Below are 24,291 nucleotides of genomic sequence, written 5' to 3' on the forward strand. Positions count from 1 at the left end.
TGTTTGTTGTTTAAACAAGGTGACTTGATAACCAGAAAATCTCCTGGAATAGCATTTCTCAAATGAAGCCTGGGCAGAAATGGAGGCCTGAGGAGACAGAAAGAGCCAGGGGGTAGAGGACATGATGCTCACGAAATGGAGCAGAAGCCCAGGGATTTTGTGATAACAACAGCATATATATTTTTAATTATTAATATGAGAAATGCTTTACAACAAAATCTTCACAGCTTCGAATAAGAGATTCATAAAATAATTTACTGTAGAGCTACCCAACAGAATTCAATGCAGCCGTTAAAATCATGCTCCAGTGGCATTTTAATGAAATCGAAACATGTTTATGATATGTCATAAAATAAAAAATTAGGCTCCCCAAGGGTATGAATCAATTTTTGTAAGAAAAAAATTTTAATAAAAAAAATTATAGGAGTTCCCACTGTGGACCAGTGGATTAACAACTCAACTGCAGCAGCTCAGGTGGCTATGAAGGTGTAGGTTTTATCCCCGGCCCAGCAAAGTGGGTTGAGGATCCGGCATTGACTTGACTCGGATTCTATCCCTGACCTGGGAACATCCATGTGTTGTGGGTACAGAAAAAAAAATTACATACACATGTATGTAGGAACAGAGAGAGAAATTACAGTTGATAGTGATTATTTCTGAGACTAAGAGGTTGGCTAATTTATGTTTATGTTCTTTTTGCTTACCTGCATTTCCTAGGTTTACCTCTGTCTTATTTTTATTAAATTGCTAGCAGTCCCCTCTCCCTGGCCCCATTCACTTTATTTAAAAAAAAAAACAACACTTTATAAATATCAACTCACTGGACCTTCACAACATGCCTCTGAAGTACTTACTGGTACTGTCCCCATTTTTATAGGTTAAAGCATTGCCACACAGAGAGGTCAAGTTACCTGCTGGAGGTCACACAGCTAATGCGTGCTGGAGCCAGAACTCAGACCCAGGAAATCTGGCTCCAGATTCTGTGCTCTTAAACTAATAAAAATAAGAAAGGATAAAGAAGAAGCATAAAGAAGAACAGAAACAGACTCACAAACTTTGAAAACAAACTTACATTTGTTTACCAAAAGGGACAGGTGGTGGGAAAGGTTGGACTGGGGGTTTGGAATTGGCATATGCACATTGAGGTATATGGAATGACTGGCCAACAGGGACCTGCTGTAAAGCACAGAGAACTCTACCCAGTATTTGGTGATCATCTACGTGGGCAAAAGAATCTGAAAGAGAATGGATGTGTGTATGTGTATAATTTGTACGCTTTATTGTACAGCAGAAATTATCACATTGTAAATCAACTATACTTCAATAAAACTTTTTTTAAATGAAAAATATATATGTAAACAGAAAAAGCATAAAGAAAAAGGAAGCAAGCAAAGAAGGAAGGGAGGAAACCGCCACAAGGGAAAAATACACATTTGCTTTAAAAAAAAAAAAAAACTGGAGCTCCCTTCACGGCTCAGCAGTTAACGAATCCAACTAGTATCCATGAGGACGTGGGTTCAATTACTGACCTCATTCAGTGGGTTAAGGAGCCGGTGCTGCCATGAGCTGTGGTGTATGCCAGGAGCTGTAGTTCCAATTCAACCCCTAGCCTGGGAACCTTCATATGCCGCGGGTGCAGCCCTAAAAAGACAAAAACAAAAACAAACAAAAAAAAACTTTCAAAAAGCATTTAATGCCTCTAAAATTTTATTATTACAAGAAACTTTTTTTAAGGAAAAGGAAAAGTGTAAACCAAAAAAAAACAGATAACAAGCATTGAAATGGCTAATCCCAGACAGAGTTCCCATTGTGGCGCAGTGGTTAATGAAACCGACTAGGAACCATGAGGTTTCAGTTGGATCCCTGGCCTTGCCCAGTGGGCTGGGGATCCAGTGTTGCTGTGACCTGTGGTGTAGGTCACAGACACAGCTTGGATCTGGCGTTGCTGTAGCTGTGGTATAGACCTGCAGCTTACAGCTCCGATTAGACCCCTAGCCTGGGAACCTCCATATGTCGCGGGAGCGGCCCTAGAAAAGGCAAAAAAAAAAAAAAAAAAAGGCTAATCCCAAATAAATTAATTGCAGGAATCCAGAATTGTGCAAGTAAAATATCTCATATAAGAAGCTCTTATTTTTTTTTTTTTTCTGAATACTTGGTGCTGGAAGTTTCCCTCTCAGAGCTCAGTTGGTGTGAACGGGCTGGATTTACCCCCTCTACCCTTAACAAGCCCGGACTTCACCTCTCCAGAGCATTCCTCAACCTGACTAGCACAAAAGTCATCACTTTTTTCTTTTTAACAAAGTAAAAGAAAACTAACTTGTAGAAAAACAGGGAAAGGGCATAATACCCAAGCTGAAAGTATGACAAGGCTTAAATATGAGTTCACATTCTTTAAGTTTGCCCTTTTCAAGACCAAGGGCTAAAAGTAAACCAAGGACACCTGTCTGCTACAAAAACCAACCAGCCAGGTGGGCAGCTGGCTGCTGAGCTCAGCTAGGCTCTGTGTAAGGAGGGAAAGCACCTGCCTGAACTGTCCCCTTTCCTAGATGCACGCTTTCCAGGTTGACCAGACCCCAGGGCTCAGGTAAGGGTTTGGGAGAGAGGAAGGAAAATGGGAGAGGAGGAAATGGATCAGGAAGAAGGCTGGAGGGGTGAGGATGAGCCAGTAGAGAGGGGAGAGGGAGGCGAAGACAGGAGCAAGCTGGGTGTGGTGGAGGAGCTCTCGATTTTTCTACTCCTGTGATTTACCCCTCAAGGAAGTGTTCCCAAACACCTGCTGAAACTCACAAAGCCTAAAAGCAAGAACAGTTTCCTTCTCGTCCACTGCCCCGAGGCACAGACTTTAGGCAAAAATCTGCCAAACTAGTCAATGTGTCTTTCTTAAAAACGTGGTCAGGATTCATTTGTGTAAAGAAGTCTATATGTAACAAGCATGCAGCAAAATCCTTTATTTCACTGCAATTTCCTCTAGTACACAAAGCAGGGATTATGAGACATTGTTCAAAAGTAATCTGAATGTAAATTAAGTGAGTGCTGTTAATTTCCAGCCCCCAAGGCTGCAAGTTAGTGTCACAAAACTGGAGGAATGCCACAGATGTTCAGTTGCCCATTCAGCCACCCAGGGACACAGCTTCCAGGAAGCAGGTATTTTTTAAAATACTCAGGGATCAAATTGTTTTCAAATAATTGCTCAAGGGAGCTCTCCACGCCTCCACTTCATGGGAGGAACTCTTTGTATGCACTTACCATAGACTGGCCCGGTGCTGGTTGCCACCTGAACTACAGGAAGAGGAATTGCTAGGCTAAAATAAACAGCTTTGCAGAGTTGGGAATTCTCCCAAACAACCAAACTTTTGTCCAGGATGACTGATTATCTCCCTTCCCTCACAAACACACTAATGACCATCAGACTTCAACCAAAGGAACCCACCCAATGCCCAGATAACCCACAACATGGGCACGCTGTGCATTTAAGACATTCAGAGAAGGACAGAGATAAAGGTTAGAACGAAGGCAAACCATGATCTCTCTTTACAGAATTTTTGTATTGCTGTTTTTTTTTTAATTTTTACTTTTTTTATTACTCAAATAAATGTATCACGTCTGTAGTTGTATAATGATCATAACAATCTGATTTCACAGGATTTCCATCCCACAGCCCAAGCACATCCCCCCACCCCCCAAACTGTCTCCTCCAGAGACCATAAGTTTTTCAATGTCTGTGAGTCAGCATCTGTTCTGCAGAGAAGTTCAGTCTGTCCTTTTTTCAGATTCCACATGTCAGTGAACGCATTTGATGTTGGTGTCTCATTGTATGGCTGACTTCACTTAGCGTGAAAGTTTCTAGGTCCATCCATGTTGCTACAAATGCTGGTATTCCGTTCATTTTAATGGCTGAGTAATATTCCATCGTGTATATGTACCACTTCTTCTTGATCCACTCCTCTGTCGATAGGTTGTTTCCATGTTTTGGCTATTGAAAATAGTTCTGCAGTGAACATTGGAGTACGTGTGTCCTTTTGAGTCATGGTTTTCTCTGGATAGATGCCCAGGATCAAATGGTAGTTCTATTTTGAGTTTTCTGAGGCATCTCCATACTGTTTTCCACAGTAGTTGCACCAATTTACAATCCCACCAACAGTGTACTAGGGTTCCTTTTTCTCCACACCCTCTCCAGCACTTATTCTTTGTAGACTTTTGGAGGACGGCCATTCTGCCTGGTGGAAGGTGCTACCTCATAGTGGTTTTGATTTGCATTTCTCTAAGAATGAGTGATATTGAACATCTTTTCATGCGTTTTTTGGCCATCTGTGTGTCTTCTTTGGAGAACTGTCTGTTTAGATCTTCTGCACATTTTTGGATGGGATTGTTTGTTTTTTTGTTGTGGAGCTGCAGAAGGTGTTGATAAAATTTGGAGATGAATCCCTTGTCAATCGATTCACTTGCAAAGATTTTCTCCCATTCTGTGGGTTGCCTTTTTGTGTTGTTTAGGGTTTCCTTTGCTGTGCAGAAACTTTGAAGTTTGATTAGGTCCCATTTGTTTATTTTTGTTTTTATTGTCAATACTCTAAGAGGTGGATCTGAGAAAGTGTTGCTGTGGTTTATGTCAGAGAGTGTTTGGCCTATGTTTTCCTCTAAGCATTTTATAGTGTCTGGTCTTATATCTAGGTCTTTAATCCATTTGGAATTTCTTTTTGTGTATGGTGTTAGGGAGTGTTCTAATTTCATGCTTTTCCATGTGGCTGTCCAGTTTTCCCAGCACCACTTATTGAACAAGCTGTCCTTTCTCCATTGTGTATCCTTGCCTCCTTTGTCATAGATGAGTTGGCTGCAGACACATAGGTTGAATTCTGGGCTTTCTATCCCGTTCCACTGATCTCTATTTCTGTCTTTGTGCCAGTACAATGTGGTTTTGATGATTGTTGCTTTGTAGTATAGTCTGAAGTCCGGGAGCCTGATTCCTCCAGCTCCATTTTTCTTTTTCAGGATGTCTTTGGCTACTCTGGGTCTTTCATACTTCCAAACAAACTTTAAAATATTTTGTTTGAGTTCTGTGAGAAATGTCCTTGGTAATTCGATAGGGATTGCATTGAATCTGTAGATTGCCTTGGGTAGTATAGTCATTTTGATAATATTAACTCTTCCAATCCATAAGCATGGTATATCTTTCCATCTATTTGTATCATCTTTGATTTCTTTCATCAGTGTCTTGTAGTTTTCAGAGTACAGGTCTTTTGTCTCTTTAGGTAGGTTTACTCCTAGGTATTTGATTCTTTTGGATGCAGTGGTAAATGGGATTGCTTCCCTAATTTCATTGTCTGCTCTTTCATTGTTAGTGTATAGAAATGCAGTCGATTTCTGTGTATTAATTTTGTATCCTGCAACTTTGCCAAATTCGTGGATGAGCTCTAACAGTTTTCTGGTAGAGTCTTTAGGATTCTCTAGGTATAGATAGTATCATGTCATCTGCAAATAGGGATAGTTTTATTTCTGCCTTTCCAATTTGGATTCTTTTTATTTCTTTTACTTCTCTGATTGCTGTGGCTAGGACTTCCAAAACTATGTTGAAGAGTAGTGGTGAGAGCAGATATCCGTGTCTTGTTCCTCATCTCAGCAGGAATTCTTTCAGCTTTTCACCCTTGAGAATGATGTTCGCTGTGGGTTTGTCATATATGGCCTTGAGGTAGGTTCCTGCTCTGCCCAATCTTTGAAGGGTTTTTATCAGAAATGGATGTTGGATTTTGTCAAAGGCTTTTTCCACGTCTATTGAGAGGATCATATGGTTTTTATTCTTCAGTTTGTTAATGTGGTGTATCACACTGATGGATTCATGGATATTGAAGAACCCTTGCATCCCTGGGATAAATCCCACTTGATCATGATATACAATCCTTTTAATAGATTGTTGGATGTGGTTTGCTAGCATTTTGTTGAGGATTTTTGCATTGATGTTCATCAGTGAAATTAGCCTGTAGTTTTCTTTTTTTGTGGCATCTTTGTCTGGTTTTGATATCAGGATGATGGTGGCCTCATAGAATGATTTTGGGAGTATCCATTCCTCTGCAATTTTTTGAAATAGTTTCCAAAGGAGCGGTGTTAGCTCTTCTCTAAATGTTTGATAGAATTCACCTGTGAAGCTATCTGGTCCTGGACTTTGTTTGCTGGAAGTTTTTTAATCACAGTTTCAATTTCAGTTCTTGTAATGGGTCCATTCATCTTTTCTGTTTCATCTTGGTTTAGTCTTGGAAGATTGTACTTTTCTAATAATTTGTCCATTTCTTCTAGGTTTTCCATTTTATTGGTGTATTGCTGCATATAGTAGTCTCTTATGATCCTTTGCATTTCTGTGATATCCATTGTTGCTTCTCCTTTTTCATTTCTAATTTTATTGATTTGAGTCCTCTCTCTTTTTTGCTTGATAAGTCTGGCTAGGGTTTATCAATTTTGTTGATCTTTTCAAAGAACCAGCTTTTCATTTCATTGATCTTTCCTATGGTTTTCTTTGTCTGTATTTCATTGATTTCTGCTCTGATCTTTATGATTTCTTTCCTTCTACTAACTTTAGGTCTTGTCTGTTCTTCTCTCTCGAGCTGCTTTAGAAGTAAAGTTAGCTTGTTTATTTGAGCTTTTTCTTGTTTCCTGAGGTGGGCTTGTATTGCTATAAACTTTCCTCTTAGAACAGCTTCTGCTGCATCCCATAGGTTTTGGAGTGTTGTATCTTCATTGTCATTTGCTGCCAGGTATTTTTTACTTTCCTCTTTGATTTCTTCAGTGATCCATTGGTTGTTTAGTAGCATGTTGTTTAGTCTCCACGTGTTTGTGTTTTTTGCAGTTTTTTTCTTGTTGTTGATTTCCAGTCATATAGCGTTGTGGTCGGAAAAGATGCTTGATATGCTTTCAATTTTCTTAAAGTTACCGAGGTTGTATTTGTAGCCCAGGATGTGATCCATCTTAGAGAATGTTCCTTGTGCTCTTGAGAAGAATGTATATTCTGTTGCTTTTGGATGGACTGTCCTATAAGTATCTATTAAGTCCATCTGGTCTAATGCATCATTCAGGGCCTGTGTTTCCTTATTGATTTTCTGTCTGGTTGATCCATCCATTGCTGTAAGTGGGGTGTTAAAGTCCCCCACTATTACTGTATTCTTGTCGATTTGTCCTTTTAAGGTTGTTAGCAGTTGCCTTACAGATTGTGGTGAACCTGTGTTGGGTGCGTACATATTTAAAATTCTTATATCTTCTTCTTGGATTGATCCTTTGATCCTTATGTAATGTCCTTCTTTGTCCCTTAAAATATGTACTGCTGTTTTAAAAGATCATTTGCATCTGATCTTTACTCTTAAGTCTTAGACCAAAACAGATGAGCATCTTAACTGAATATCTTTATACTTATTCATTTCTGGTGATGTGAGGGGCTGGGTTTTATTACACTTTGGTGCCAGTGACCTAAAAACTTGACTTTAAATGTCTCTTTCAAAGAAATTCCACTACATCTTGGGGGATTTCCATGTAATGGAGCTGTACTTATGTATAAATTTTTTTTTTTAAGGGATGCAGGTACAGCACATGGAAGCTCCCAGGCTAGGGGTCAAATTGGAGCTGCAGGTGCCAACTCTGCCACAGCCACAGCAATGCCAAATCTGAGCGGCATCTGTGACATACACCACAGCTCACGGCAACCCTGGATCCTTAATCCACTGAGCAAGGCCAGGGATCGAACCCACAACCTCATGGAAACTGGTCGGGTTTGTTTTCACTGAGCCACAGTAGAAACTCACCATGTAGCACACTTAACGAAGAACTGCCAAGTTACTAGTATGCCACACCATCTGACCTTATTTCCCAATGTGAGATTTAACATATGTCTTTTCCATCAAAAGAAGCCTTGGTTACTCCATTTTGTTCCTGCTTTGTCTGAGACACCCTTCTCCACCCCCCTCCTTTCCCTCTTCTCCCAGTAACAGTTTGTTTCAAATGAGCCAACCAAGAAGAAATCTGCACCCTGACCTGACCAATAGGAGGGGGACAGATGTACCACCTGTGTTAGGGATAAATAGTGGGTTCTTTCTTCTTCGTGAGCACTTGTTTATTTGCCTACTCGTCACCATCAGGGAGCATTTGCAGCCTTCTGCAGAAAGCCTCGTCCAGATCTCCCCCTATTCATGTGTCTTACTTTCCGACACTGACAATCTGAGCCAGGGTCGCTTTTCCCCAACTCCACTCTTAAGAGGAGATCAGGAAGGTAGGTATATATTATGAGTCATTTTTACATCTTGATAGTAAGATATAAAATAACAGCTTGCTGGGCACATGTTAGCCCATAGTTACCAACACATAACTCAGATTCCCAGGGTGAAACGTAACCTCTCAGGAACCAACTATCACTCTGGAGGCTGCTAGGTAATGACCCAGTTACTTCTTCGGATGCCTTAATTATCCCAGAAACACCAAAGCTCTTTTTTGAGAAGTGGCAATCTATTTTTGTTATTCATTCACACCCTCACAGCGTATAGAAGCCAACCAGAGGATGATGGGAAGTCACAAACACATGGTATGGTTAACGTCCCCAATGAAGGGCCAGTGGGCACCCACAGTTCTCTTAGCGATGCCTGTCTATACATGCCTACCTTTAAAATGGAGAATCTAAAATTCTGACAAAGATAAAATTAGTTCCCGATGTCATTATGAAGTTAATGAACAAATATAACCAGCAGATGCTACAACAGGTTCCAAAAGAAGTTAAATATGCTGGGCTTTTATTACTCTCTCTACATTTTCTCTTTAAGCAGGTGGAACATATTTTCAAGGGAGGGATTTCTCATTTTTAAGTTTCTAGGTCTCCACAGGCCTGGGGAAATGTACTGAATACCCACGGGTTCCAAAATTTATTATCTCACCAAAAAGGAAAATAAAATATTCCACCGACTCTATTATCAACAAAATTGAGGTATTACTATCAACAAAAAAAGGTAACAAAATGGGGATGATATAGAATTTAGTCTCATGAAAAGACTATTCCATTAATAAATGTTTTTAATTGCCTAACATACTGAATACCAGGCTTGATACAAACAGACATAGGTGTTTCCCCTAATAAGATAAGGGCACAAACAAAATGAATCCTATAGTCAATCCATCCTCAAAAAAAGTTTGAAGAGGATGAACATGGCTACAAAAAGATTTGCTTCCTGGATAGTTCTAGAATCAGCTTCGCTAATTTACAGTCCCACCCCAGGCGGTAAGATGCCCAGAAGCCAGCTGTAATGCGCTAGCCTCTTGTGGTTTAGGTGAACCTGGCACTAGCACCCAGTCTATGCCCTTTCCAAGACTTCAGTAGACCCCCCCCCACCCACCCCAGGGGCTAAAGCACTCAAAATCACCTCTACCTCTGAGTTTCCCCTCTGGGGGTCCAGGTGTACAACACAGCCCACTGCTCAAATTCTAGGAAACAACAAAGTAGCTTGTGAGTAGAGCAGACCCCTTGGAGCAAAAAGGAAAAGACAATTTCCAAGTGAACAGTGGGCATTCCTGCTCTCAGACGCTCTGCCCATCCCTTACCTGGGGGATCTTTCCAGGACTCTTCCACTATGCTTGTCCCAGCTTCCTCTTCCCTGCATCCCCCAGCCTTCCCCCCCAGCAAGCACATCCATCTGGTCTCTGAAGTAAGAGTTTTAACTAGAGAAACAACCCCTGACTGAAGAGGCAGCTACATGCCAGTCCACAGCCTTTGCTGGCCGCATACCACCCTTCTTATAATCTCGTTGCAACTATGTACCTTATGTCCTTGCTAGCAGCCCTGCTAAGGCTGCACCAAGCATTGCTTGTCAGTTTCGGTTTTTTTTTTTGTTTGTTTGTTTTTGTTTTTTTTGTTTTTTGTTTTTTGTTTTTTTTGTTTTTTTTAGGGCCACACTTGGGGCATGCAGAGGTTCCCAGGCTAGGGGTCCAATCAGAGCTACAGCTGCCAGCCTACATCACAGCCACAGCCACAGCCGTAGCAACATGGGATCCAAGCTGTGTTTTCAACCTACACCAAAGCTCACGGCAATGCTGGATCCTTAACCCACTGAGTGAGGCCAGGGATTGAACCTGCAACCTCATGGTTCCTAGTCGGATTCATTTCCGCTGCGCCATGATGGGAACTCCCAGTTTCGCTTTTGTAATCATGTTTGCTCAGCTTCTTAGGCAGCAACTCTGTCTGCTGGGGGAAGGGGAGGGCTGGGACTGCCTCCACAGGGAAAAACCTTAAGACCTGGAAGTCTGTGTTGCATAAAACCTGCCCAGAACAAAGACCTAGTGCTCAGCCTGGCGGCAATTCCTCTGAGCCTGCACCAGTGCTGAATAAACCTGGCTATTCCACATCTCCTGTGCTGCTGGTCTCTTTCTGCAGTTTCTGCAACATCTCCACCCCTCACTGCCCCAGACAGTGAACCTGCAGTAAGCTCTTCTCCTAGGATGTGTGGTTTTGCCCCTCGGGTCTCATCTATCTCTAGCAATTTAGGCATTTGGCTTATTTGTTGGTTTTTCCCAAATAAAGACAATCTCCCTCAAAAGGAATTCTGCCATTGATATGATTGATTATGTACATTGACCTTCCTGGAAAATACTATCATCAATTCTATAGTGGCCAAAACGGTTGGATACATTAAAGAAATGAAGACCTTGTAACCGAGCAGGACCCTTGGGGGGCGCTCCTGGGCACAAAAGCCTTCCTGTGTCCCCCATTTCTTGTTCTCAGGAAATGGGCCTCATTCTGCCTCCACGACCTTCCCTGGGGACAGGTTCAGACAGTTGCCCATCAGGGAAGGGAGCGGATGCAGAGACATCCCGGTTCCCTCTCAAGGGATACACATAATCATATAGGCATCTTAGACACCGGAAAGGAAAATTATATTCCTTATGCTTCTTTTAGAAACGAATACTTTAAAACTGAACAGCTTAGAGTTCTTCCTCGTCCTTCTCCCTGGCTTAATTGCACCCTAAACACAATCACCTGGGAGCTAAAGATCAGGCACCCTGAGCACAACCGCCAGTGGGTTAAAGATTGCTAGCATGTGTTTTCTCAGGGACGTTCCTAGTTTGTTCTGATCTCTGACCAACAGGCCCTTTTCACAAGTCCTCTTATTCTACGCCGTAACCATCGTGACCAGGCCGAGATCTCCTGAGTTCAGCTTTGATGACTAAGATTCCCCCAAAGAAGGAAGAATGCAGGTCTCTCCCAGGGCTGACTCCTATCTGAAAACCTGTTTTTCTCCTTTTTTACTACAAAACTCCTTGTAATTCTTTCCAATGGGGGGGGGGGGGGGAGAACAGTCTTTAAAGCATGAGCCTCCTTTACCTAGCAAAGCAATAAAGCTATTTTTTTCTCCTTTACCCAAAACTCTGTCTCTGCGTTTCAATTTGGCACCAGCAGACAGAGGCCAAATTTCAGCAACACCTTCTAACATCACGACTGTAAGAAACGTTACCAAAACAGTCATACCGCGAACAAAAAGAACAAAAACAGAAGAGCATTATCCCGTTGTAAAATGATTCATTATGCATTACACACGTGAAAAGATACTTCACCCCAGACACAACAGCTCCCTGTGATCAAAGCCTGCTACGCCACAGAAAATAAGGTTCACCATGCTTCAGCATTATTACTCTGAAGGAGCCACCATGGGACTAACAGTTTTCCCACTCATAATCTTAGACGGAAAAGGAGCTGTAACCTGGAGGGAGAGAAAAGGCCTCAATCTAAGAGCTCTTCACCCACCTCTGTCTCTCTGCTCCAAGACTGCTGCTCACCTAGTCTGCCGCTGCCATTACCCCATTTGCCTCTAACATCTCTTCTAAGGAGGCTGGCTGCTCACCTCCTGAGGTTCACTTAGAACAGCAGTGCAGGTTCCTGGCCACAAGCCAGCTTCAGCAGGACCTGTCCATCACACATGAATGGCAGGGAACCTGGATCAACACGGCAGGCTGCCCATGGGCCAGGAGCTCCCTGCCGCAAGCTCGTCATCAGATTGGACTTCAAGTGGGACACAGAGGCCCATGTGAGGCTTTGTGTCACCCTGACCCCCTGTGCTGTTCACGCCACATTAACCACATGCACTTTGTGCTGAGTCGGTTTTCATTTTACCTTGTCCAGGATTTTCCACAGCATTTGACATGCTTGTCTTTCCAATGAGATGGCGAAGAGAACAAAGACCTGGACCTTCAGTTTCTTTCACGTCTCCCACATGGCGAAGCACGTGTTAACAGGCATCTATCGGAGTTCCCTTCGTGGTGCAGTGGTTAACGAATCCGACTAGGAACCATGAGGTTGCGGGTTCGGTCCCTGCGCTTGCTCAGTGGGTTAAGGATCCGGCGTTGCCGTGAGCTGTGGTGTAGGTTGCAGACATGGCTCGGATCCTGTGTTGCTGTGGCTCTGGCGTAGGCCGGTGGCTACAGCTCCGATTCGACCCCTAACCTGGGAACCTCCATATGCCGCAGGAGCAGCCCAAGAAATAGAAAAAAGACAAAAAAAAAAAAACAAACAGGCATCTATCAAGTGATGCCCAATGCCCCACCACCAAAGCCAGCCCAAGGCAAAACTGTGGCAAAGTTAACCTGCGGCTCCTTTCGTCTTTCCTTCCACCTCCGTTCTCCTTCTCTCCTCCCATCCTTCCAGAAACAAGAGTTCACGTCACCCACTAGAGCCCTTACTTAGGCCAATGTGGGGTGAGTATTAACTGAGAAGGGGCCTGAGGTTTATGCAAACAGGGGGAGGTCCCACATAAAGAGAATACAGAATTATAAATGCAAAGTCAGGCATTAAAGTGAATATTTAGCTAGAAAAAAAATAAAATATTACTAATTACAAATTTTTTAAAGGCTGGTAACACAAAAGCCAGAAAATACATAAGAATATTTGTATTAACTTTCTGGAAGACTTCTTTATCAAAATAGATCTACAAAGAGCTAGATATGATTTTGGCTGCAAACTCTTTGATCGCCTCTTTATATAGCTATTTTGCAATGTCTTTTACAGAGTGAACACAAAGATAATTTCAGAGTTCTCTTGTGGCACAGCAGGTTAAGGATCTGGTGTTGTCACTTCTGCACCTTGGGTTGCTGCTCTGGCACAGGTTCAATCCCTGGCCAGGAAACTTCTGCAGGCTGTGGACGTGGCCAAAAAAAAAAAAAAAATAGATAACTTAGCTCTTCCTCCAGTAGGACTGACTGATATTTGTCTTTTATTATGGAGAGTATTTATTATACTCAAAACATGCAAGTTCCCAGACAGATGTACTGGCTATTTAAAGTATAGTTTAAAGCTCTGTACCCTACAAACATGGGGATTTTGACCAAGTCTATTTGCACAATTTCTATCAAAAAGGGAAAAAATGTATAGTTTATAATTATATTATTACATCATTAAGAACAGTCACGACAGAAGAGAATTTGCACCTTTGAGTAGACACTGATGAGAACCCAATCTTACTTGGAGTTCCCATCATGGCTCAGCAGAAAAATATCTGACTAGTATCCATAAGGATGCAGGTTCAATCCCTGGCCTCAGTGGGTTAAGCATCCGGCATTGCCTTGAGCTGTGGTACAGGTCGCAGACGCAGCTTGGATCTGGTGTTGCTGTGGCTGTGGCGTAGGACACAGCCTGCCAACCTCCATATGCCATGGGTGCAGCCCTAAAAAGACAAAAAGAAAAAGAACCCAATCTTCCACTTTGGGCACATTTGGTGATTTAAAGTGTTTGCCCTTGGCTAGCTTCTAGCTCATCAAATTTTTTTTTTTTTTTTTTTTTTTTTTTTTTTGCTTTTTAGGGCCACACTAGTGGCATACGGAAGTCCCTAGGCTAGGGGTCAAATCAGAGCTGTAGCCACCAGCCTACACCACAGCCACATCAACGCCAGATCCAAGCCGCCTCTGCAACCTACACCACAGCTCATGGCAATGCCAGATCCTTAATCCACTGAGCAAGGCCAAGGATCGAACCTGCATCCTCATGGATACTAGTCAGATTCATTTCCTCTAAGCCACGACGGGAACTCCTGGCTCATCAATTTAAAACTCAGTCTGTCTTTCATAGAGCCCATCCATCCATGCTGGGCACCACAGGACACTTTCATATTAAATGTGACCTCAATTCTGGAGCTTTTGTCATGAATCCGGCCAAGTGGACACAGCAGAAGGAATGAATGTAGCAGAGACATAGAGAAAAATATACCTGTGTTAGCACATTGATACATGCCCCCAAACCTACAGGAAATGTTTTAGTTTCCCCTTAGCTGGATCCAGAAAATGCCCATTGCTGTTCCAACTCCACCCAAGAGCAAGAAAAGCTAAATGAAGTTGACGTTAAAATGGAACGAGACAGACACAGTTCTTCACCAATCGCAGTTAAGATAACTTACTTTGGCAAATTGTACAAAAACACATATCCACTGAACACACTGGCTGGGCCCTTCCTACACAGGTGGGGGGCCTAAAACCTAAACTTCATTAGTTTCACTGTAAATCACCTGTAGACTAACCCATCTGAGTCAGGAACACAAATCACATGTATTAAGTGCCTTCTCTCACACTATATTTTACATTCTCCATTCATTTCATTCTAAACATTATCTTGTGAGGAAGGTAATATTTCCCTTTTATAGATGAAAACACAGAGGTGCACAAAAGTTTCGTAGAGGACATCCATGAAAACTACTGACATGACTGCTGCTGGTGAGGGAACGAGTGGGCAGGGCTGGGATACAGACATGCTTTAAATCATATACTTTTTAGTGTTCTTTCAGGGGGTTTCTCCCTTTTTTCCATGACCATTAACTACTTTTAAACCTTAAACTATATATTTTAAAGAAAAGAATAAGAATTCATGCTGAGAGAAATTATTGATAATAGATGGATACACTTTACCACTGTTGCATGTTGAATTATGGCCCCCCAAGAAGATTGAAGTCCTAACCCCACAAGACCTCAGGACATGACCTTATTTGGAGACAGGGTCCTTGCAAATTGAACCAAGTTAAGACCAAGTCAATGGGCCCTAGTCCAATATAACAGGTGTCCTTATGTGAGGTGGGTGTTCTTTCCATTCAGAGGTGGGGTCTCTACCCTCAAAATGAGGAGAAGGAAGTTGTGATGGTTTTGATCAATAGATCACAGCAGAAGTAACTTCCATGTTTAGGTCATAAAGGTGATACAACTTCTGCCTTGTTCTCTGGAATATTCATTCATTCTCTCTCTGTGTCTCTTTCTCTCCTTCCCTCTCTCCCTGACCTTGAAAGCACCTGAAGGCTCTGAGACCACCTTGCTGTAAGGAAGCTCATTTGGAAGACCAACCAACCAGGCAGAACCATGTCTCAAACCAGCCATGTCTGATCTGAGACACAGGAATTGAGAGAGATGCCCGTCCAGTCCCAGGCATTCTAGCCCCCCATCACCATAGAAGAGGCCCTCAAGAAGAACTACCCAGCTGAGAACATTCCTGGCTTCCTGACCCACAGAAACTGGAAGAAATAACACAATGATTGTTGCTATTTGAAGTCCCTAAGTTCGCGGGTGATCAATGAGCAGCAATGATAACCAGCATAACTTCCAACTTTCCGGAGCTTCCTCTCTCATCTAAAAGGAAATGCTTCTAATATAACTACTTAGTATCTGTCCAAACATTGTGAAATTGGGACATCAAGCTCCTGGTCCAGCTAGCTGGTGCTTATCAAAACAGTAACAGTTACCTTTCTGCCAAGTCATCTCCCGAGTCCCCAACCCAGTTCCTGACATCTGGTTGACCCTCTTTTGGGAAGGTTGCCAGGGTCAGGGATGGTTGGTCCCTCTAGGTTAGGCCTTGCTCTGCTTCTTTGTAATGGGTAATAAATAACATGGACACTTCAGGACACCAATGCATCACAAGCTCTTTTATTCTTTATCCTAAATGAGCTAAAAAATGTTTACAAGTGGCCCACTCGGGCTTTGGCCCTCCAAGAATAAGATTTTTATTTTTCCAATGTCTAAGTAGTCCAAGAAAGTCCATGACGACTGCCTTGGGGTGGGCACAGGGGGATCTGCCCACAGCTGAGGCCTGTTGGCCCAACTCTGAAGGCTGCTTCAAGAAAAGAAGACTTTCTGACCCTTCATATTATCTGCTTGGGGGGCAGAACTGTTGGTCCATGGGAACCCCATCTTGATTCTACTATCCCTTCTGGAGTAGGAACAATGGCAGGCTTTCTCTAAATGGACTTAAAAATAGCATAATCTAAGACCTAAATAGACATTTCTCCAACAAAGATATATGGATGGCCAGTTAGCACATGAAAATATGCTCAACATCACTAATTATTAGAGAAATGCAAATCAAAACTATTATGAGGTACCACTTCACACAGGCCAGAATGGCCATCATTAATAAATCCACAAATAACAAATGCTGGTAAGGATGTGGAGAAAAGGGAATCCTCCTACACTGTTGGTGGGAATGTAAATTGGTACAACCACTGTGGAAAACAGTATGGAGCTTCCTCAGAAAACAAAGTATAGAACTACCCAATGATCCAGCAATCCTATTCCTGGGTATCTATCTGGACAAAATTATAATTCAAAAAGATACATTCACCCCTACGTTCACTACAGCACTATTCACAATAACCAAGACATGGAAACAACCTAAATGTCCACTGACAGATGAATGGGTTGTGAAGATACAGTACATATATACAATGGAATACACAACCATAAAAAAAGAATGAAATAATGCCATTCTCAGCAATACGGATACGACTAGAGATTATCATACTAAGTGAAGTAAGTCAGAAAGAGAAGGATATGATATCACTTATATGTGGAATCTAAAATATGGCACAAATCAACCCACCTGCAAAACAGAAACAGACTCACAGACATACAGAACAGACTTGTGGTTGCCAAGAAGGAGGGGGGAAGGAGTGGGATGGACTGGAAGTGTGGGGTTAATAGATGCAAACTAGGATTTAGAATGGATAAGCCATATGGTCCTACTGTATGGCACAGGGACATATATCCAATCTCCTGGGATAGACCGTAATGGAAAATAATATTTAAAAAGAATATATATATGACTAAGCCACTTTGCTGTACAGCAGAAATTGGCACAATATTGTAAATCAACTATACCTTAACTTTAAAAACATAGCATAAACCCTGGGCAGGCATAAACTTTGTCAGGAATCTGACAAGCATCACATGTTCACTCTCATTTCTCAGTATGTATAATCCACCTCCTGCATCAGTCCCAAGTTACTTATCCAGGTTCCTCAAAAACTGTAGGCAGTGGTCATAATTTGCTCATCTCATCTGGTCCCCAAAGAAAAGGGGGAGAATAATCACTAATTGTGTAGTGAGTGTTAGGGGAACTTCAAAATCATAAAGAGGAATTTGAGAAAAGGATCAGCCAGAAACCATGCTACACATACTGAAGAAGGAGGAGAGGGAGGGAGGGAGGAGGCAGGGGTGGGAGAAGGAGGAAGACATGAGGGAGGAATGGATGGAGGGAGAGAGGATAGAGGGAAGGAGGAGGGAAGGAAGGGAGAAGAAGGGAGGGAGGAAGAAGGAGAGAAGACAAGATGAAGGAAGGAAAAATGGAGGAAGAAAAAAAAAAGAAAGGATCCTAGTCCCCAGAGTGCTTCAAACAAAGTAGGCAATTAAGTAAGTATTCTGTGTGTTTGTTTGTTGGCCATGCCCTTGGCATGCAGAAGCTCTCTAACCTGGGGATGAAAACCACACCACGGCAGTAACCAGAGCCACAGCAGTGACAACACTGGATCCTTAACCCACCATGCCACTGGGAAACTCCTAAATAAGTGCTTTTGTTTTGTTTTGCTTTGCTTTTTAGGGCTGCACCCATGGTATATGGAAGTTCCCAGGCTAGGGGGTCGAATAGAAGCTGCAGCTGCAGGCCTGCACCACAGCCACGGCAACACCAGACCTACACCACAGCTCACAATAACACTGTATCCTTAACCCATCTGAGCTAGGCCAAAGATAGAACCTGTGTCCTCATGGATACTAGTTGGATTCTTAACCCACCAAGCCACAATAGGAACTTCCAATAAGTGTTTTTTGAATTGAATTGAACTGTTCAAGTATCCTGTAATTCCATCTTTCCTATCCCAGCCTCATTCTGGAAGTATTTTCTCAGCAAAGGAGTTAATACAGAAAGGAAGCATTCATTCAGATTCCAAGCACCAAACCCCAAGTGGGATCTGGCGATGGGGTGGGCCTGACCCTCAGGGAGGGACACACTGACCCTAGCATCATCTTGAATGCCACCAGGAAGTCATTCAACAGCCTGGGAAACCTAAATATCCCCAGTTGGCAATTTACTAAGTTGAAGGTATTGGTTTTTATTCATAAACAAAGTAAGGAGTTGAGCAGTTGTTCCACCCTTTTTTTTGGTCTGTTTGTTAAAAGTAAGGCTACAAAGAGTAAAGCCAAATGCAAACAGCAGAGAGGTATAAATAAACAGCCACCATGCTCAGTGCCAGGAAAGAGCTTAGCGCGACTCAAGAAGAAAATGTAACAGGTAAACTTCCTCCTGACATTTCTTACACAGGAAAAACCAATTCCTCGAAATAGCCGTATTCATAGCAGCCTTTCTCTGAAGCTTTACCAGCCTCAGACAAGGGAGAACAGGGGTCCTCTGCCCTCCCCAGGGAATTGAAAGCTCCAAAGACACATTTCTCAGCTGTAACAATGTATATCTTTCAGGGCCATTTGTTTCTATGCTTCCTAAATAATGTAACCACTGAAAGTTATACTGAAGCAGAGCAGGAACTTGTGGAGTCTTCCCAGGTACAAAAGCCTCAAAGAACAGAATCTTGCAGTTACTAATTAGGAAAGTGAGAAGATACAGAAATGAGGGAAAAGCCTCCAACAAGCAAAGTAATGATAGGAGTTCCCATCGAGGCTCATCAGTAACAAGCCCGGCTAGTATCCACGAGGTATAGGTTCAATCCCTGGCCTGGCTCAGTGGGTTAAGGATTCAGTTGCTGTGGCTGTGGTGTAGGCCAGCAGCTGTAGCTCTGATTCAACCCCTAGCCTGGGAACGTCCATATGCCTCTGGTGCGGCCCTAAAAAGAAAAAAAAAAGAAGCAGAAGAAGAATAGAGATGAGAAATTAAACAAAGTCCTACTCCTTCTCAAGGAAAGTAATGATAGCTTAAAGTCCTATTTCTCCATCAATGCGTAACCATTTGATGTACATCTTTGATACGTTCTGCAGAAATTAAGACCCCCACGCAAGTAGAGGATGGTGACTACCTGCTGACCTCCTGAAACATCACCCTGTTAATTCATCATCAACCAGTCAGAAGAAAGTTCATGAGCTGCAGCCCTCATCCCAAATGCTGCCTTTAAAAACCCTTTCCTAAAAACCATCAGGGAGTGTGTATGCATACACACACACATACACACACACACACACACACACACACACACATACATAGTTTATATTTAACATAATCTGTATTTTACTTAATATAACTTAAATATATACTGATAATTTATACTCAAATATATAAATATAAATTTACATAATGAATATGAAAATATTTAAATAAAGGAGGGAAAGAAAACTAAAACCCTCTTTAATGCTACCAGCCAAAGATCAATATTTTGGTATATGTACTTTTATTCTACACATATTACATACCTTGGTTTTGTTTTGTTTTGTTTTTTACAGCCTCGCCTGCAACATATGTAAATTCCCTGAGCTGGGGTCAAATCGGAGCCACAGCTGCCAGCCAACACCATAGCCGCAGCAACGCCAGATCCAAGCCACATCTCCAACCTATGCAGAAGCATGCAACAATGCGGGATCCCCAACCCAGCAAGGCCAGGGATGGAAACCAGGAGACTATGTTGGGTTCTTAAACCACTAAGCCACAACAGGTACTCCCATATTAAATACCTTTTTGATTTTTATAAAATTGGAACAAGGAGTTCCCATCATGACTCAGCGGTTATCAAATCTGACTAGCATCCATAAGGACACGGGTTTGATCCCTGGCCTCCCTCAGTGATCCAGCACTGCCGTGAGCTGTGGTGTAAGCCACAGATGCAGCTCAGATCCCAAGTTCCTGTGGCTCTGGTGTAGGCCGGCAGCTGCAGCTCCAATTTGACCCCTCGCCTGGGAACCTCCATATGCCATAGATGCAGCCCTAAAAGACAAAAAAAAAAAAAACAAAAAGAACAAAAAAAATGGAACAATATTGCTTTAGTGGCCTACTTTCAATACAAAGTGAGCGCAATTACTAAAATATAAGAACATGGTATAAGACTAATGCCATGTTTTATATCCTTGCGCAATTATTAAAATATAAGAACATGGTATAAGACTAATGCCATGTTTTATATCCTTACAGGGTATAAACTTGGTAAACTTGATAAATTTATGTAAGATTATATAATATATGGATTTTAAATTAAGGCATATAAGAAGTCATTGGTTTATTGGTATTAGCCATAGCAATGGCATCTGTCATTTCAGGGTCTCTATTTTCCTGGACAGAAAAAAGGTAAAAGAGTCACTGAAAAGACTAAAATGAACTAATGAGTATTTGTCTTAATGAAACACTAAGTAGTTATATTGGAAATTCCAAGTATTTATGACATTTAAGTTATATGAAAATAAGAACATTAATATGAATCTAGCATAGCAACATGCTCACAAGACTAAAACTAGTAATTTTGTGCAAGATAAGTATCTACAGAGGATAGGAAAATGTTGCAGTATTATACACATAAACTATACACGCTGCTCTGAAATAAGTATAAATTTATGTTTATTAAATCATGGCAGGCTGCATATTTTGTTGATTAGCATAATAGAGCCCTATAGTAATACAGCTATATAGATAGTGTTCATGAAAAAAAAAATGTATAATGCAATCACTCTTGAAGAGTACCTGGAGTTTTTGTTGTTGTTTTTGTTGTTGTTGTTGTTTTGTTTTGTTTTTTAGGGCCTCACCCACGGTATATGGAGGAGATTCCCAGTCTAGGTGTCGGTGGAGTTTGTTTTTTTTTTTTTGTTTTTTTTGTTTTTTTTCAGTAACACAATATTCATTTAAGAGGGAGAGGGCAAAGCCAAAAGAAGCAAAACCTGATTTAAATGAAGAGTTCCTTTCTAGCCATTGTTCACCTGCTGTGCACGGAGGCAAAGGTAAGAGACACAAGGAAACTACCAAATGGGGCTTTCTCTGCACACCATCCGTCTCTCTCTCTCTCTCCCTCTCTCCAAGGGAACTAAACATTTGCTTCTGTCCAAACCCAAGGACTAATGAGAGGTAGTAACAGCCAACAAACTTCACACAAAAGCGGCCTCGCCCCACCTGGATATATTTGATGCTCGTTGTGGGACAGTGGGTTGCTTGGGTCCTCAAAGCAGGCCACTAGTGACCTTTCCACAGCAAGCTGAAGATAAACAGGAGAGATAGTCTCCGAACCTATACTTTAGCAATTTTTGACCACCACCTCCTGAGAAGAAATGCAAAAACTCAAAAACCAGCCACTCTAGCCCCACAAGCTCACGAAACCACTTTCAGGCCCCACGCCCTGAAGTCGCAGCCCAGAACAGAAACCCGCTCCTCCCCGCGGGGACCCCACGGAGCCCCGAACTCTTGGTAGTTCAAAGGCCGCGCATGCGCCGCAGCGGGGCGCGTGGGGCGTGGGAGCCGCGCGGACCTAGAACACACAGTACCAGCTTGTCCATGGCGCTGCGCTCCGGCGCTCCGCAGGGACACGTCGCAGGTGGGAGCCAGCCGGCCGACCGGCCAGTGCTGGGCTCTGTCGTCCCCGCTGCTGTCCCCAGCCCGCGCCGCTTCCTGGTGTTCCCTCAGGGCTGCTTCTCGCTGGGCTAGCTGGGGTGTTTGCGGCTCACGCGGTTGCCATAGCGACGAGCTTTGCTCCGCCTGGACCAGGTTCCTTCCTCCTGCTCCTGGGGCTCCAGCGCCTCCCCGGGTCCTGGAGTCCAGCACCACATATACCGCAGCGTGCTCGGAGCCAGCTCTCCAAGAGCAGAAATCCAAAGCTTTGGACGGCTGAGCCCCAGATGCTATTTCTTGGCTATTTTCCATTAAGTTTCCTTGGCTCTAAGCTGAACACTACTTGTGGCATGGCCAAGTCCACTCTTTTGGAATTTGTTTGCGGAATTGTATGTTTCTAGCTTCAGGAGAAAAAAAATGCTCAAAATGAGATTTAGAATGTTTCAACTTTAATTCGCACAGCTTACCACAATTTTGACTCATACTGTGGCTCTTCTTGTTGCTTCTGTGTCAGGTACCGTCACAGCTCATTCTCCAGCCTAGAACTCACTGGAAATATTTAACTTTGAGTTGTTACTAACCTGGAGGCGACAAAGATAATTTCCTAAATGCTGTCTACCTGTCAGAACAGTACCTGCATTGGCCTATGTGAAGTTCCCAGGAACTTTGACCTAAAAGGCTTTACAAAGAATATAACTATTTCATGTCTTCAAACTGTCCTCTCTAATTGGGAGTAGGACTGTCTATTAGAAATATAGTGTTTGCCATATGTCTCAGTTTATAGCTTCTGGGAGCCACATTTTAAAAAGTAAAAAGAAACAGATGAAATTAATTCCAATAATGTTTTATTTATCCCAATATATCCAAAATATTATTTCAACATATTATCAGTGTGGTAATTGTTCATGAGATATTTTACATTCTTTTCATCATACCACATCCTCAAATTTTTATGTGTATATTTCACTACAGCGTTTTTCAAATCAGACCAGTTGAATTTCAAATGCTCAATAGCTAATATGGCTGGAGGCTACTGTATGAAATAGTTCAGGTTTCCTATACAAACCCTAGGAAGACCAGCTCCAAATCTCCATGGAAGAGAGAAGATTGCATCTGTTCATAAGGGCTACTAAATACCGATTAGCTTTTCAACAATTGTGCAGACTTTTACTAGGAAAAGAATTCCTTAAGCAGTATAAATTCTAGACACTTCAGAAAGTAAGAAAATTAAAAATGACTCTGGTGTGGTTCTATCTTGTTTTTTATTGCTAAATTTTATTACTTATGGCAGTTTTACGTTCACAGCAAAGTTGCATAGAAAGAAATGACAGTTTAATTGCCTGACGTTATAGGTAATTTCTGTAACTTTGCCTACAAAAGGCAGTCTCTGCCATGTGATGCCCTGCATGTTAGCCTAAAGAGAATTGCTGGTCTAGGACTCAAAGCAGCTGGGCCCTATCTGCTCCTGCTCACTCAGGGAGTGTCATCATCCTGCTTTTCTCATTAGCATATTGCCAAAGGTAATCGTGTACCTAGTAATCACCTGAGAAGAGTTTTAAGCCAGTTTTGTCTTTTCTAGGGCTGCACCCGTGGCATATGAAGGTTCCCAGTCTAGGGGTCTAATCAGAGCCACAGCAACGCCAGATCTGAGCCGAGTCTGCAACCTACACCACAGCTCATGGCAACGCTGGATCCTTAACGCACTGAGGGAGGCCAGGGATCAAACCTGCAACCTCATGACTCCTAGTCGGATTTCTTAACCACTGAGCCACGATGGGAACTCTCAAAAGAGTTATTCTTTTAACAGAGATGAAAATTCACTTTGGCCAGGAAAGCATCCCAAAAGCATGTCCTTAGTGGGTAGGGGAAATGAGAGTTAACACTCTTCTAGGTCATGATGGTGCATTAAATCATTGTATCTTAACATACCCTCTAAACTTGGCCATTATCACTATTATCCCATATTACAGAGAAGGCAGAGCCATGAAGCTGCTTACCTAGGACCACATAACTAGAAGGAGCTTGCCATCCATCCCTGATTCTTGGCTCCATCTTGTGTTTAATCTCTGGACTATATAGGCACACCTCAGAGATAACACAGGTTCAGTTCTAGACTACAACAGTAAAGCAAATCTTGCAATAAACTAAGTCCTGTGAATTTTTTGGTTTTCCAGTGCATATAAGATGTATGTCTATGCTATACTATGGTCCATTATGTGTGCAGTAGACAATGTCCAAGCAATGAACATATCTTAGTTTAAAAATACTTTCTTGCTTAAAAAAAAAAACAGCTAACCATCATCTGCAACTTTAGCCAGTTGTGATCTTTTGAAAAGATCACAGATGACAGATCGCTGTATCAAACATAATAATGATGAAAAAAAGAAAGTATTTTGAAAATGACCAAAATATGACACAAAGACACTACAGAGTAAATGCTGTTGGAAGAGGCGCACCAGTAAGACTTGCTGCACACAATGTTGCCATAAACCTTCAATTTTATTTATTTTTTTTTT

The 24,291-nt window shown here is 42.2% G+C and overlaps 1 protein-coding gene across 2 annotated transcripts in view; it reads right to left on the reverse strand.

The window, feature by feature from the left end:
* Positions 1-21,884, reverse strand: part of DNAH5 (dynein axonemal heavy chain 5) — a 319,273-nt gene extending 297,389 nt beyond the window's left edge. Inside the window, exon 1 of one of the 2 annotated variants that reach the window (XM_085001716.1) lies at positions 21,712-21,884. In XM_085001716.1, the coding sequence (XP_084857842.1) occupies positions 21,712-21,723 (12 nt within the window). In that variant the 5' untranslated portion in view covers positions 21,724-21,884. Of the gene's footprint in view, positions 1-21,695 lie in introns of both variants that reach the window. The other variant, XM_085001717.1, reaches the window with a different exon arrangement.
* Positions 21,885-24,291: the final 2,407 nt, after the last annotated feature.

This window comes from Sus scrofa, chromosome 16 (assembly GCF_054392235.1).
Source record: "Sus scrofa isolate SSC_HxYL_T2T_F1_AM1 chromosome 16, Sscrofa_HxYL_maternal_Yorkshire_Landrace_v2.0, whole genome shotgun sequence".
In the NCBI taxonomy this organism is placed as follows: Eukaryota; Metazoa; Chordata; class Mammalia; order Artiodactyla; family Suidae; genus Sus; species Sus scrofa.